The sequence below is a fragment of the Rattus rattus genome, chromosome 13 (genome assembly GCF_011064425.1).
Source record: "Rattus rattus isolate New Zealand chromosome 13, Rrattus_CSIRO_v1, whole genome shotgun sequence".
NCBI lineage: Eukaryota > Metazoa > Chordata > Mammalia > Rodentia > Muridae > Rattus > Rattus rattus.
Genome location: NC_046166.1, coordinates 4830141 through 4846800, shown reverse-complemented (window position 1 = coordinate 4846800; position 16660 = coordinate 4830141). Strand labels below are relative to the sequence as shown.

The 16660-nt window shown below is 42.7% G+C and overlaps 1 protein-coding gene across 1 annotated transcript in view; it reads left to right on the top strand.

Moving 5' to 3' along the window:
* The window catches only part of Cacna2d3 (calcium voltage-gated channel auxiliary subunit alpha2delta 3), an 804703-nt gene that overhangs the window by 593135 nt on the left and 194908 nt on the right, over window positions 1-16660 (top strand). The window contains exon 15 of the mRNA XM_032919383.1: window positions 15649-15720. Within this exon, the coding sequence (XP_032775274.1) occupies window positions 15649-15720 (72 nt within the window). The remainder of the gene's footprint in view (window positions 1-15648; window positions 15721-16660) is intronic.

Here is a 16660-nt window from a genome sequence, read left to right as displayed (position 1 = left end):
GTAAGGGACTGCATAAATTAGCTTCTTAAATGGAGGTCCAGTTTGGGTCTTTTTCTCAGGATAAACTGTTTTATTAATCTCCCCATGCACCAAGGTAAATGGAGCCCTGTGCTTTCTTTGTGTACTTATATTATATTTGGGGGAATAAATGAAAGCACTAACTTATCTCCAGGTTTTCTTTTATTGTGTTTCAGGGGGAAACTTTTATTTAATTATCTAGGTCAAACCTGCCATCTTCCCCCTTCCCTCCCTCTCTAAGTTCCCCCTCTCTCGTTTCTTTCCCTCCCTCCCTTCCCCTTCCTTTCTCTCCTTCTCTCCCTTCATTCCTTCACCCATCTTGTTTGTGGCCCACCTCCTTCTTCTGTGTAATTGGCTTTTAGCAATTGCAGGACATTTGTTTATCCTTCTATATGACTCTTAGGATCTATTCGTTGAACTGTTAAATTAATTGTGACAGAACACGGTAAAAAGAAAGGTTTGCAAAGCTGTCTTTGCTGGAACTGCAGGAGTTCAGTGCCCACGGCAGTTGCATGCAAGCTATGCAGTTGCAGTAATGGGCAGGGTAGTCACGTGTCAACTACTTACCTTGGCTTCTGGCATTTTTCACGACTTACTTTTCATGTGAATAATTATCAATTCTGTTGATGACCCGTTTCCTCTCCTAATTATTTGCTCTTTTATAGGAACGTAACCCTATGGACTAGTGTACATTATAGAGTTTGGTTTGTAAGTAAGACCAGTGATGTGGAAATAGAGCAGGCACAGGCAGCTTGTCCCGTGGCCACTGTGATGGACATCTGAGTGACATTGTGGTACCCAACCATGGTGGTCACTGATATTTTTCCCTGTCATCAATCTGTAGTAGCCCATGCAGGTAGCTGTGACACAGAAGAGGAAGAGAACTTGCCAAATTTCACATGCAAGTGTATCCCTGTTGATGACTTTCCCAGGGTCATACTCTACCTTCTGATTAACCCATGCTATGAGCACATGGCACTCAGATTCAATGTGCTTCATTACCCACTAGGGACACTTGCTTGCTCCTGGAGTTGTGGCATCCAGGAGGCTGAGACCAAAGGATAGCACCAAGTTCTAGACAACCCCAGCCTAAAGAACAGACTCTGTACCCCAAACCCCAAATAAGACAAAACCAAAAAACAGAATTCAGAACCAGAACAACTACGCCGTCTTTGTTCCCCTCCCATTTCTACCCAAGGCTCTGTTCATGTTAAGCAAACCCGCTACCACTGAACTCCCCTATAGCCTCAACCCTCTTTTAAACAATCTTTTATTTTGAACTAGACTCTTTAGTTCAGGTTGGCCTACCTGAGATTATGGTCCAGTGCTACCAGACCCAGTTACTACTTCTGTTTCTTACCACGTTAATTATCTGTCAGTGGTAGGCACCCTCAGATCATGTTTTTAACTTAGGTTTACCCCATTTTGATATTTATGCGAATATTTAAAGTGTTTATGCACTACTTTGAGAATCAACATTTTTTAAAAAGTAAAAGCAGGAGTTTTAATGAAGATACAAATTGAAAAGTACCTCAGCATTTATACTATTATACTACAAGTATTTCCAATGTGTGCCACAATATATCATGCTTGCACACAACGATCTAATAATCTCATTTTTTCAGCATCTAGCTTAAACTGGCCCAGGACTTACAATTTTATTTATAACAAAGAAGTGTCACAACATTCAAAAATAGGAAAATAGCTACAAAGTCATTAAACTTAAAAAGGATGAGATATTAAGAGCACTGAAAATTAACCTAAAATGAAAGGTTAATAGTAGCTATTTTCCGGTGGCAGGAAAACAAGGATTTATTGATTCTCCTTAATATAGTTTTATGCTTTTAATCTTATACAATAAACACTATTTTAATGAGGTACTAATTATATTCATGCTAATATACTATTATTTTACTTTTTTGGTGTATATGTTATATATATATATATATATATATATATATATATATATATAGAGAGAGAGAGAGAGAGAGAGAGAGAGAGAGAGAGTCAGAGACAGAGAAGAGAGAGGCAAGAGGAAAAGGAAGATGTAATGCATGCAGAGGCCAGAGAAGAATGTTGATTATCTAATTAGTGACAGGGTCACTAATGAACCTGGACTGGTTGACCAGTTAGCTCCCAGATCCTCCTGTCTCTGCCCCCTGACACAAGAGTTACAGGCACATATGGCCACCTCCAGCACTTTTACACGGCTCCTGGGGGTTTGAACTCAGGTCATCAAGCTTGCAGAACAAGTTCTTTTAAGCACTGGTCCCTCTCCCCAGCCTCTGCGTTACTTATAATATATTAGATGGGATAAAACAGAAGTTAACCTAACGTCGGAGTTTGTCTTTCTGTAGAAGAAAAGGGAAAGGTGAAAATCCCACATTCTGAAGTTCAAATGTTTCATAGTAGAGATAGCTAGACTCAGAAGGGTCATAGTGGGTTGCCTCCTATGGGACAATTCTAAAAAATACCTGTGTTTGTTAGTAATCTTTATTTCTGGCTGAGAAGAAAAATCATTTACTAATCCAGTCAACCTAAGTCTAGTTCATAGCAGATGCTTAAAGGAAAAGTGAGCTGAAGCTAGGAATACTTAGCAATGACAGATATATGGTTACACTGTGGGGGTCAAGTTCCACCTCTCTTCTGGGACAGGAAAGAGCTACTTGGCTGAAAGCTATGAAAATAAAGTTGAGTTTGCTATTTGGAAAAGGAACTGATAGGGTAGCCTCTCTTCCTGTTTTCACCATGAGACAAGTGGATATCCTTTCTGCAGAAGGGGATACTCTGCCTTGTGCTTCAAGATACAAGTTCCCAGTCTGTGGCAGATACATAAAGCCCTAAAACATCTTTTTTTTTGATCCATGGCACAGTATCTTTCTCATTGTCATAGTAGAGTAGGGTGAGGTAATACCAGGGCCTAGCCTCCAAGAGTTCCATTCCATGGTAGACATATAGCTGATCTCTGCAAGGGCCATGGCATTGTTGATAACTCCAGTTACACCCTACCTTGTTTAATGTAACTTGGTGACTTGTATTTCAGATAAGCACTGGAACTAGGTAAGTATAACCTGCCCCCCCCCAAATATCCAAAGAATCTATTTCAAAATCCATAAAATCTTAAGGTTCTTTTGGTCCCCAACTTAGTCTTTTAAGTGTCTAAGGAAATCAAAGTCTAATTTCAAGAATTCTCACTAATTTAAGAAATGTGAACCCTTTGTATTTACTTACATCAAGCATAGTAATGAACTATGACCCTCTAGAGGTGCAGAGGAAAGCTGTCTCCATTTAACAAGGGAGATGATGGTCTCTATCCTTGAAAGCCAGCGAACATCTGAGTATAAAGAATACCATTGGTCAAAGTTGTTTTATTTCAACTGTGTTTCCATCACCCAGAGATGCAGACACCACCACCACCTCCTCCTCCTCCTCCTCCTCTTCCTCCCCTTCCTCTTTCCTCCTCCTCCTCCTCCTCCTCCTCTTCCTCCCCTTCCTCTTCCTCCTCGTCCTCCTCCTCCTCCTGTACAGAAAAGAATGTGTGGTAGGGAAAGAAGCTAGCTTAGTGACTTGGGACAGGGATACCATGGCAATACCATGACATCACCAATAGGGCAAGCTTGATGGGATATCTCCCGATGCCCAGTATTCTGACATTTTGCTTCCAGATATAATTCTGAGCGTTGTTTTTATAGGCTCACATGAAATCTTGAACTCAATTAACTGGATTACTATTTGAAGTCCCTTCTGTGTGCTGATAGACTTTGAACGCCTATACCCACCACATAATATGCCAGTTGTATTTTCTCAAAAAGTAGTTTATGAATCTATACTACCTATACTTTTTAGTTGGTCAAGTCATGGAAGATGTGCCATTAAAAGGACCACTATATGGAGTATCTTAATGAAATGATTAACACACACACACACACACACACACACACACACATACACATACATACACACACACACACACACACACACACACATACACACACACACATGAGTGTAATTTTTCTGACAGCAGCAGAGAGAGAATATGCAAAGACCATTCTTATATAGAAGCAAATAAAAAACAATACAACCCAGTGATCGGTTTGAAAACCATACTTGAAAGTTTATATCAAATCAGTATATATTTACTACCAATTATTTTAATGTTTTCATTGATTATATTAGAAGGGCTTTTCTTATGTGACAGACAAACCTAATAAGGCCCCAGTGAGTCCAGAGAAAGTACCGACTAATCACTCATGGGAAATCCTACCTTTAGATCTTTTGGATTTTTTTTTTTTTGCTATAGAATAAATCTAATTTTCATTGACAGGATTCCTTATGTTTTATTAAAATTTTATTACAAATCTGTCAATGGGGTCTGGTCAGACTTCATCTGCCCAATCATTTTCCTGGTCATTTTATTTGCTTCTTGGGCCCCTAGATGACTGATATATGTAACCCATCCCCTAGAGGAAAAAAAAGATGGCCGTGGGCGAGACACCATGCAAATGCCATAGCAAAGGATTCTCCTGAAATGATGCTTTGGGGAAACTGTGAAGTCATACAATTCCCTAAAGCCACACTGTGCAGTTCAAAAACAAAAGCTAGATGTTTACCCCATCCCAATTAACTCAGAGGATTTGGAAAAAACGCAACCACGTGTCATGAGGTAGAAAAATGCAGGCAAGGACTAATGCCATGCTACAGACTTTCTTTTTCCAGAAACATCTCGAAGAGTTGACCCATTTGCTGACTCGCAAGTTTCTTGCTTGGATTGCACACAGCCCTTCTTGCCCAGGCCTGAGATGCATTAGGTGATTTGAAGGCTAGGTATCACTGAAGCAGCTATCCTTCTGAACTGGCTCTCTTCCTCCATATCAAGTATTTCCCTGTTGTGTCCTTCCATCACCCCAACCTCCCTTAACAAACATAGGTCATTATTTAACACCCTCGTTGTTTCCTGAAGCACAATTAGTTCTGAAATCCATGATGATCTGTCATGGGACAAAAGAAAAACACACTAATTTTTTCTAAAAACTAAAAGTGACTCAAATGGAAAGACTTAGTTCAAATTCACTAGAGTAATAAAAAGGGAACTTACAAGCTTCTCTCTTAACCTGGAGTGGTCCTTGTGGGGTTAGCCACACATGGCAGGGGTGCCAAGCACTATCTTACCTGCTTCCTTGATAATTCTGCTTAGTCATTCAAGAACTCGTATGGGCTATTTCTATTTTAAGGGTGGTTTTATTGGTTGCCTTTTTTGCTGCCTTCTAAGCTCCCGAAAGAAAAACATGATATTTTACACCACTAAAAAGGGTTTCTGGGGGCAGAATAATTTGTACTTGGTCTCTAGAAACATGGAGGCTGTCTCAAACCTCTACTCTGCTACCTTCTGATTATTTTTAACTCTTTTTCATTATATGTTTAACAGGCACAGATAATTCACCAAGTATATGCCAGGCTTAGATTTAAGGCCAGGTACGTAGAAAGCATCACAGTGGGGGATGCATGGATAGATGCACAGGTAAGGAAATAAGCCAATGGAGAGACGGAGGGAGAGAGGCAGGAATAGAAGAATAAGTAAGCACCCTGATTCAAGAGACTGGAACTGAGTTTGGATGTTGACTCGAGGTCTGTTTGTTTGAAGTCACAGTGCTCAACTAAGCTGGTTTTAAAAGGAGGATTGTTTTTCTTTAGGTCTGTGGCATAGCCTGGACTGCTTGCACTGTTTGCTTCTAGCCACAGCAGCGTATAGGTACCAGCTCCTCGTCGCCATTATTGTCAGGCTAATCACGCGGATGGAGGCATGGCGCACACAGGCATCTTGTCTGAGTTCTGCTACTGACTCCCTGTGACTTCTTCCCTCTCTGAGCCTCCTATGCAAAATAAACAAAAGGATGATGTTGGAATAAATTCATTCAAGGATCATTTACCGAGCATTTGTGTATTAGGCTCTCTGCTAAAAGCTCGGAGAGAGAGGAGACTTCTCTCCTTTTCCCTCTGCTCTCGGAGTTCACGGACTATACACAACTTCCCGCGTCTCTTCCAGCCATCGTGTTCAGAGACTTAGCTGTATTAACAGTTTGCACAGATTTGGGCCTAGATGGTATCTTTGGTTGTAGAGTAAATATGATTATCTTTGTAGTGGGGTTTAAGGACATCTGGTTCCCATTTCCACTTAGTTAGGGAAGGTTTTATGGAGGAAGCCACGTTTCAGGGGGTCTTTAAACGAGGGGAAGGTTTTTGTCCCTGGGCCCCGAAGCTCCAACTGTTGGCTGTGTTTTCAGGCATCTATTTGGGAGGTGTCTAAACCACGTTTGTGAAATTATGAATGTTTGGCCACAACCGTGGGGTGGGGGTTTGTGTCGGTTGTGTGTCAGGCTCATCATGAATGCTGGCCCAAATCCAGTGCTCCGTGATCACTCCATTGTGCTCATTCCCGGGCACTCTGGAAATAAGCAGGTCACTCCTAATAAACAAACAAAGCAGTCTCCAAGACAGCTTTCAGATATGCTAATCAGATGTTAATCAGTAGTGTTCTTTTGACCACAGATTTATTTATAGATGTGTTCCCGGTCAAAGACAACATGCTGATGCTATTGAAATGTTTGCTTATAAACTATATTCCCTGCTTAATGGCTTTATCTCAGGGTCACTGGGAAGAAGAGACGGCGGCGTTTTACTCAGGAATAAGCCATTTCCTTGCAAGGGCGAGGCTAGGTTTTTCCTTCAAGACGTTTCCAGCTCTCATTCAGCACTGTGATTCACAGAGGCGTCTTTCAGTTGTTGAAAAGAGAAAGAAAACAAAACAACTTCAGCAATCGAGTTTACAGGAGATGCAGTCGGAGTTCAAAGAGGATACCGTGCTTACTTTTGTAGTCAGACAATGTAGATCGCAGCAGGGTCTCGCCAGAATTCAGCATCTCCCACGCAAGCAACAGCGACTCGGTTTAAAACACACACACACACACACACACACACACACACACACACAGAGTAACAACCAGAAACCATCTTAGACAAAAGCAAATTAACATTTAAGTATCATTCTTATGGATTGAAAGACTATAATTTACCAAGACAATCCCGGGCAGGATGAGAGGAAGCACTGCTTAACGTTTATTTATTTCATATTTGCATCTTATTCTCCCACTTTCGTCTTGTGAGAGCTGTGTATTATTTAGGATAAGAGCATCTTTGCAAAAATGCTGAAAAACGCCTTGTACAGCAGAAGTCTAAACAGCGTTTGGTGTTCTCAGTTGCATGCACCGGAAGAATCAGCTTTTCAAGAAAGGAAAAGAGTTGCCTTTGTGCGTTTCTTGCCATAAAGATCATTAAAAATGCTAAGAGTCAAGACACTGTGAAACCTGCACTTCAGTGCCAGTGTCACTAAGGTAGCTGTAACAGGCTATTCTCATCTTTGTGTGGAAAGGGATTTAAACCCAGGACTTACGGCTTATTATTATCGTTTTAAATAATTCCCTCTTTTGTTCGGCAGCATTACCTTTTCTCCCCACAGGTACACGCTACCAAGTGCTTTTATTTATACAGTGTTTCCGTAGAGGAGGCTCTAGGGAAAGCTTCCTTGCTGTTCAAACATTCAGTCATACAGACAAGAAGAGCTCAAAAAGGAAAAACATTTAAGACTTGAAATTGTTATTGTGTCCACTTCAGAGTTGTGTTTTTGTGTTGTTTTGGATGGCATGAAATCTCATGAAAATCGAGGAGCTTGCCTCGACCGACCATTCACTTGTGGGGTATTCTGACTCTCATTGGTATCTTTGCCAGAGAAGTCTTCTTGTGGGAAATCCTGGCTCTTCCTGAAAGCCATGAACGCCCAGCCTATCCACCTCGGCTCTCACAGCTGCTCTTTCCACTCCCCTCCCTGATATACGGCTGTGCCCATTATCCCCAGCACACACTCCCCGGAAACCATGCTGTTCCCTAGGGGGACCTGGCATTCTGTCTGCACCTTTGCAAATAGCCCTCTGTTAAGTTTCTGCAGAAGCCTGCTTGGGTTGCGATCTCCGATTTCTGCTAACGTTAGTGTCCCAATTGCTGGTGCAGATTGTCTTCTATGAGAGTCCATATCCACACAACAGACGGGCATCACCGTTGCGTATATTTAAAAGTTTAGACAAACAGTCTCACACCACGGTACACTTCTGCTACTCAGTTTATTTTTCCGAATGTTGGGATTTACCCAGATTCTCCTCACGTGAGGTGCTCTCTTAGGGTCTCAGAGAGATCACACATGGACTTGCTTTCTGGAACTAGAACACAGAGGGCCCAGGAAAATTACATTTTGAGTTCATTATAAATGTATATGGATGGTCTACGACCACACCACCCTCTGTGCCCCGAACGTCCTCAGAATATATGCGTATATATTCTCATCTTACCATGAGTTCTTCTACCAATGAGCCAAATGACTCCCTTCCCGTTTCCAAGTGGCTTTTTAGATTGCCAAGCAACATGTTCATGAATCAACATTTAAATAAGCAAGTCACAGAGAGCATGTCACAGAGAGCAAGTCCCAGAGAGCGTGTCACAGAGAGCATGTCAAAACTGGCCTCTGTCCAACAGTCAGAAAGTGGAAATCAAAGATTATGAGAGCAAAGACTTCAGTCAGGTCAGCCTGAGCCAGATGGTGCTGGTATCCAACAAGCTGATCCTGGCTCCCATGGGTGACATTGGTTTCATTGTCACCCCAGGATGGACTTTCACAGCCTTGCCCAACTGAAGGCGGCCTGTGTCTTCACCAGGGCCATGGTTGCACTGAACGTGTCTGCAACACTCATGTGTCCCTACTAGGTGCCTCCCCTAACATCCTACTTTGGTATTAATGACAGTTGTGTCATCGTATCGTGTAACGGAAAGTAGTGGGAACAACGTATTTGGGGCAGTGGTAGGTGATTGACATAAAGGGGCTCTTTAGTGTTTAAGGATTTAAAGGGGGAGGTCCAGACTCTTTAGCTGTGAAGAGTTTCAGCGTAGCTACCACCTGCTTCTGTCCCCCGTTTCTGAACCCATTTCTCTGTTCTTCTTGTGCGCTAACTTATATGGGAGTCGTTTTGGTGACTTTCAGGAACTTTCTTAGTAGTGTAAAATGGAGAACATGGGGGACGTATGTTTTCCCCCTGTCCACAATCTCCCTCATTATGTACCACCCAGAGCCTGGCCTCTGGGAACCCCCAAGAACTCAGGCTTCATGGGTCCAAGAAGAGAACATGAGAAAGGTAACTTGTCCCGTGTGCAAACTGCATTTGAGAAGGTGGGTCTTAGAGGACTTGGATTTTTCTGGGCTCCCTGGTTGCATTCCCAGACTCCACAGCAATAAATAATCTGTCATTTTCCATTCAAAATGCCTCACTTGGTATTCAAAGGTGAGCACAGCTGTGTTTTTCTACATCTTAATAATATTCCTTTCCTGTCAAGGCAAATGTTTTTTGACAGAACTAATAGTTAATGCAGCTTATGCTTTAACTAGGTAGCTATTAAATAACACTGGCTGCCTTTTAAATGTGTTTTTACTGGAAAACCTCATACTTCAAAAATGGCTTTTTATCTCCTAGGGCAGTGTGCCTGCAATTCACACAGGCTACCACTAGATGGCAACAGTGTCCTTTTACAGACTGCTGAGTGTGGTTAATTGTTGGTGTTGAAGGAAACAGGGAAACATGGGTTTGTACTTAAGCATTATACCTCCTGTATAAAATAGCCATGTACGGAAGTCTTATGGATGGATACCATACACTCTGTTAATCTAGTCAACGTGTTGATCAGCTTCAATAAGCAAAGCAGAGGAATGGAGACGTGAACTATAGAAGAAATGGTGTATTGGAGGAGAGTGAATGAATTAGCCTTTGCCCTTGGCTGAGAACCAGTCTCTCCAGTAGAGTTTGCCATTGTGCACAGCCCTCCCTTCAGCCTCAGCCTCTGGGGCTGAGCAGATCTGGCAGAAGCCTCTGCCGAACCCACCTGACAGTCCTTGAATGTTCTGCCAAGCAGTCTGTTCTTAACTCGCTTGAATGCTCTGCTCACCTCCCCGCTAAGGCTTGGATTACCCCCTGGGCATCCAGCTGCAGGAGGAAGACAGGATCCTGCCCCTGGCCTGATCAACTTCCTCATAATGGAGACTTTAAAATGGAAAGGGAGACAAACGTCCTTCAAAATCAGAGGCTGGTCGGTAGCCACCACTGTCCCCAGTCCCCTTGAAGGGCCACATTCACCTGACCAGCTCTAGGCCTGCTCTCTCTTACACTGCCTGTGTCTGCATCTCTGTTCTTTTGGCCAAAGGAGACCCCCAAGGTGGCAACTTCTTACCAGTGATCTCAAAGCAGCCGAGCTTTTATTCATTGTGAAGATTCTTCATAAATTCTTAATGACAACATAGCCGTTACAAAACATAGTCCCTAGGGATGAAGGCATCTAGAGGTTCTTGCCCCCCCCTTACATTTCATTTACTCTCTTTAGCCCTCCCTTCCTGCCTGTATCTCCCAGGCCCAGTCTTCCTTCTCTTCTCTCATCTATCCCCTCTCCTTTCTCTCCCTCCTCTCCACTTTCCTTCCCTCCCTCCTTTCCCCCTCTTCTACCTTCCCTCTTCCCCTCCAAGGAATCTCTCTCTCTCTCTCTCTCTCTCTCTCTCTCTCTCTCTCTCTCTCTCTCTTTCCCCTCCCTCCCTCCCTCTTCCTTTCTTTCTTTCTTTCTTTCTTTCTTTCTTTCTTTCTTTCTTTCTTTCTTCCTTTTTCTTTCTTTCTTCCGGGGAGGGTCTAATTTTCTATCTGTGTTGAGGGGACATGAGCTCCACACTTAGGTTCTTATACCCACCCAGCAGAGAGAGGATCTTCCTACAAGCTTGAGATAAGAAAAAGACAAAACATCCCAGGAAACACAGATCACATGTCCAATTAATAAGCCAATTTTACAGCCTAGGTGGTGTATACATGTGCACGAGAAACCCTCCAGCTGGTCAACCTAGCCACATGTGCAAGGTGAGAGGTGTCAGCGGTCACCAAAACTGTGTGGTTGGAAAGGGTGAAGAGGATCTATCTAAGGGAGGGGTTGATATCTTCAGGAAGAAAAGGGCAGTTTCCAAACTTCTACCTTGGTATTATTATTGCATGTATCGATAATTTAGCAGGAAAATGTAGTGAAATAGGAAACCATTTCCTGTTTATTAAGCCAGCTTTCGAGAGTCATTTGTGGCTGCCATTTTCTTGTGACTGGTTTCAATAAGTACAAGATGGCCACTTGAACCCAAGCTGGACTGGAAGGAGAGACTCTGCTTACTACAAGAGGCCAGCATGCCAGCCTTTCCTAGATCTCCTCCATCTGTCTCATTGGTTTTTCTGCCTCTGTAAGCAAGCCTGGGGTTCCTTGGGGGAAACAGCCCAGTGCTTAGTTATCCTCATAGCACACAGAAGAGGACTGGGCATACGGCTGAGGCTTAGGGAAATTCTGAAGGCAAATGGCCTATAGCAAGGAGCAGGCCAGCCGTGAACCGGGGATCTGGAGGTAGGATGCTGCTGTGGCCATACCCTCGGGACTGACCCCTTCCCTGTCTGGTGCCACCCATGGAAACAGATGAAGCGCTAGGAGTAGAGGCCTGGCATGGCTGCCCAGAACTCGCACATGAGTCTGAATGCACACTCATAGAGACGGACACATTGTTAACTTGGGAAGCTAACAGGAAGCTGTCGATCTGTTGAGCAAGTTTGTGTTTTATGAACCAGATGTTCAGCGTTATTACCCATCATTTCCTTGATTCCAGAACAGTCTGCGTCATGTAGCATAGGAAATGAGGGATATGGGTTAATACACACATTATACAACAGCACACTATAGCTGAGAAGTTCAGGCTGTTCAAAACTTGGACAAGTATAATTGAACAGCAGGTCATTTTAGGATTCTCACTTGTACTTCGTTAATGGGATTTTGGCGACCCCCATCTCTTACTCCTACCTTTTGGAAAATGAATGTTGACTTCATATCTGCATTTTTTTCTTGGAAGCCTTGGAAGAATGAATCTTAAGCACTCACTTTGTCTCAGCAGCAGCTACAAGTTGAGGACCACAAAAAGCAGGCCACCCCTAGTGACTGTTGGAGACAGAGGACTTCTGGCTGTGTCGGCTGTATAATTTCTGCTTGGAGGTCTAGATTAAAAACCTCTTGCCACAGGTTGCTATATTCTGTGACAGGAGCCCAGGATGCCCTTTGATCCTAAAGAGCTTGTTGTGCAAACAAACTTTCAGATTGATTTTTTTTTTCTTCTCCATGAAATGTTTCAGGTGTACAGAGGCCAAACTGGGGAGGCCAAGGCTGATGGAGGGCAGGTGAGGGTTGCAATACTGCACAGGTGCTGTTACTGCATTTCTACTAGTTTTCATGGCTTTAAGATGGGCTGGTTTACAGAGGAAGCCTGCAGGCTGGAGTTCTCAACAAGCCAGTCTATAAGTGCGCTGCAACTCTTAGCAGAAGAGCACACAAGATTACAGTCCCACATATGAACTCTGTGGTGCCTCCACTCCCCCAGACTTACTGTGTTTCTTTTGTTTACCTAGAGCTGGTTACAAATGAGTGGCTTTAGTAAAAAATGCAATAGTATAATGATGTTTTTGTTTTGTTTTTTGGGGTTTTTTTTTTTTTTTGGTTGTTGTTGTTGTTGTTGTTTCTTTTCTTTTTGCCAGAGAGACACTGACTCTGTGTTCTGGCTTAACATTTGGAAGTCCCTTTCCCCTGATTTTGCCTTTGTGCCAGGACAATTACTAATGATTTATAACTAACCCTTACTGGTTGCAGGGGAAAAGCTTCATTTCTTATTACTGTCAATGCTATGTTTTTGGTTTCATCGTGATCCATGTTGGCACTGCCTGAAATTTTGATCTGAGTTGCAAAAGTGGAAGTTGTCCAGGGTTACGGATCAGCTCAAATTAACTTTGCTGTGCAGCAGTGAGGATTAATCAAGGAGTTGTGAAGTGGGATGTCTAATGGTAAGAGGGCTGGTTACTCCCGTCTGGTTCTGCCATCGAGCCGCCAATGGCCCCCATACCATACTTTAAGAACTTTTAGTAGAAGTTGAAACTGTGTTCCCACAAACAATTACTGTGATGCATATACTGGCTGACTTGATTCTTGGCACAACAATAACTGTCAACGTTGTCTTGAGTTAATACAGTTTGGTTATTAATATTTGAAAATAACTTATTTACTTATGCTCATGCCCAGCAAGTTACCTAGGTGACAGGCCCATTCTTCAGCGGTCTCAGAAGAGACAGAACAATGTAAAAGCCTATATAGAGAAAGCATGTGCGTAAGACACTGTGTGTATACATAGGCATGTAAAGGCATCCTATGTAGGTATGCATGTGGTTATATAAAAATGTAGAAGCATGCTTATATGTATGTGGAGAGAGATTTGTAGTGAAGAATATATGTGTGGAATCTAATATATGTGAATCTATAAAAACAAATTGATGTCCTGGAAATTCCAGGAAGGGTTGATGTTTTGATGTTAAACTCAAAGGCAAAGTGGAGGCAGAATTCCTTCTTCTTCGAAGGCTGTGTTTTCCTTCAAGTGACTGGATGAGGCCCATGCAAATTGTGGAGGTTGTTCTGCTTTATTCAGAGTCTAACTTTAAATCTTGGTTAAGTGGTAAAGGGGTCTTCCCAACCTCCATTCAGGCAGTGGTTGATCAAACAAATGGACAGACACCACCATTAACCCCTAAGATGCCTCAGGTTTCCTGGTCCTCCAAGGCCATGACATTCTTGTCTCACTTTCAGGCTCACTTCTAAGTAGATGCAAGACTAACAAGTTCCCTCCATTTCTGTAGGGAAAACCTTCCAACATTCAACAGCTTTTCTTTTGTTCTCAAAATTGTTAATAGGGGGAACCATGAAGAAGTTCTCCCTGTAACAATATTTCTTGACTTTTATTCTTCATGTATACTAAATTTTTAAAATAAGTGTTTCTATTCATAAAGTCTAGAATGGTCCCTGAAGTTTTGCATTTATAGCAAGCACTGAGGTGCTATTATCTTGGGGATCGCACTGTAAGTAGTGAGGTCTATAGAAACCCCAGTAGTGTGCATGATACACATACATGATACTAAGTGAACAGGGAAGCAGGGGTTTGATGGTACAGACCTGTAATCTCAGCACTGAGCTAAGAAGAGGATCGCAAGTTTAAGTACAGCCCGAGCTATGTAAGATTCCTTCTCATAAAAAAAAAAAAAAAATCCAACACTAGAAAAGATAAGCTAAGCTCAGCTCACTGACTTTTGCACAAGAGACTAGACAATCTGTATAGCTGTCAGCCCCTTGGGTTCTAGCATCATCTCCTTAGGCAGCCTCTTCCTAAGAAAGAAGTTCTATGGGAGAGCTCCTAATTATTCCATAGAGTTATCGCCATGGAAAAGTGAGTAAAATATCCAAAAATAAATAAATAAATAAATAAATAAATAAATAAATAAATAAATAAAATGCTGTAAGCTGAAGATGGTTGATTCCTGCCCTCAGAGTGATCATAGCGGGTATTCAAGGGAGATACAAAACAGAAAGGATCTCTCTCCCATTGGCTTTGCAGACCAACTTTGGTACCTATCAGCACTGCCAAACCAACCCTTGCTCTCTTTGATTGTCTAATTCTGCCAGATACTTGCCTTGCCGTACAACCTTAAGAGTAGAGAAAGGAATCCAGTGTCCTTTGAGAGACTCTATGTCAGAGTACCATGCTGGGCACGGTACAGCTTGTCTTTATGGTAATGTTAATTAGCACGATTTCAATGAGGAAGGCCTAGCAAGTGCAGCTAAGAAACTTGAAGCTGACAATCAGGGATAGATTTGTCTCGAACCAAAGGCTACAACTGTGCTCAGAGATTCTCTTTCCCCATTTGTTACTAGGGTAGAACAGCTATTCCTGCCTGTGTCCCTCCTGGGGACACTACACTGTATGAGAAGCAGATGTGCCCGGAGGTCTCACAGTGTCTGTATGAGGCTCAAAGCATTAGGAGTTTGCATCCGATTTCAGAAGTACTTCCTTTGGAAGCAGCGATTAGCTTCTTACTGGCGATTTTCAGGGTCGTGTGCTAAAGCTGTCTTTCACTCATTTGCTTTCCAGTTGGGACTAGCATTCAGGAATCTGAAGAGGTGAAGGGGCTTGAGTGGTCTGCCTTAGGGAGAATAAGAGCTTCCGGGATCTGTTTCCCTTAAGGATATTTTCTGAAGCCCCCACCCCCAACCCCTATGTCCGAGGTTTCTGATCTTGCATTATCAGAAGCCTTATTATCACACATACCGAACATAAATGTCTGGGGAATAAAACAGTAAAATGGATGTGTTGTAATAAAACAAATCATTGAAATCCAAATAAGGTTCAGCTGAGGTAAAAAAAAAAAAATAGCTGTAAGCACAGATGTGTCAGCTGGAGTGACTGGCGGTCCGGTTTCCAGCTGAGGCCAGGGGACTGTTGGCCTGCAGATCAGGTAGAAACCTCCATGCTCACTCCCTGCTGAAGGATCTGGAGGGCTCTTTCTCAGCAGCCTTTGGCTAGGAAAGATGCACTGGCCAACGGGGGCCCTCTGCACTGAGGCATCCACAGGGTGTCCAGTAACTGCCTTTTCTGTCTCCATCCAGCTTGCTGATGATCAGGGCCTCGTCTTGATGACCACAGTGGCCATGCCTGTGTTTAGTAAGCAGAACGAAACTGTGAGTATGGCAACGTGCCCTCTGCCTGGTGCTGGAGGTGTGGGGGAGGAAGGTTGTTTCTCCAATACCTTTGCATCTGAGCTCTAGAGAAAATGGCTTCACTCTTCCCCGTCAGGGTACTGTATGTGAGTTTATCCTCAGTATTTCACCCTACTGTGAGGACCAGTGCATCCAGTGTAAATGAGAGGATAGGTAGAGTTCTTAGCATCCCTAGCCCCTCTCTAAAATGTAGACACTCAGTATCTAGAGGAGGAAAATTCCCAGACAATTCTTGATTGTGGCGGCTGCCCTTCTCCTCCATTATCTTTAATTTCTTGTAGCAGAGGTATCAAAGTACTGCAAAATGGAATGGTGTACCAACTAGCTGTGGATCCTGAGAGTCTGAAATCAAGATGATTGCAGAGCCATGGTCCCTCTAAAGGGACAAAGGAAGAAGGCTTCCTTGTTATTTCTGGCTGCTGGAGCCCCATACCCTTGGCAGCTTCATTGCACATTAGTACGTTTGTATGTGTCCTTCTCACTACAACCAGACCTCTTCTTCATAAAGAGATCAGTCACTCTATTTAGGTACCTCTATGAACCGAAGATGATTCTTCTGGAGGTCTTTAGCTATAGTATCTGCAAAAGCCCTATTTTTTCCAAATGCCATTGGATTCTGTAGTTGAGAGAGTTTGAGTTTGCCAGAACACAACTTAAACCACAAACAAAACCATAAAGCATCAGACAGCAGTAATTTATATGTTATTCCTAATAGCCTTTCTGTCATTGGAAGTTTCAACAAATCACAGTGGCCTCCTGCCCTGGGACCCTGGTTCTAAAACACTGCATATATATATATATATATATATATATATATATATATATATAAACTGCTGTTATATATATATGTAAACAAATAACAAAAAAGTGCTTCTCTCTGACCACTAGATATCTTCTTTGT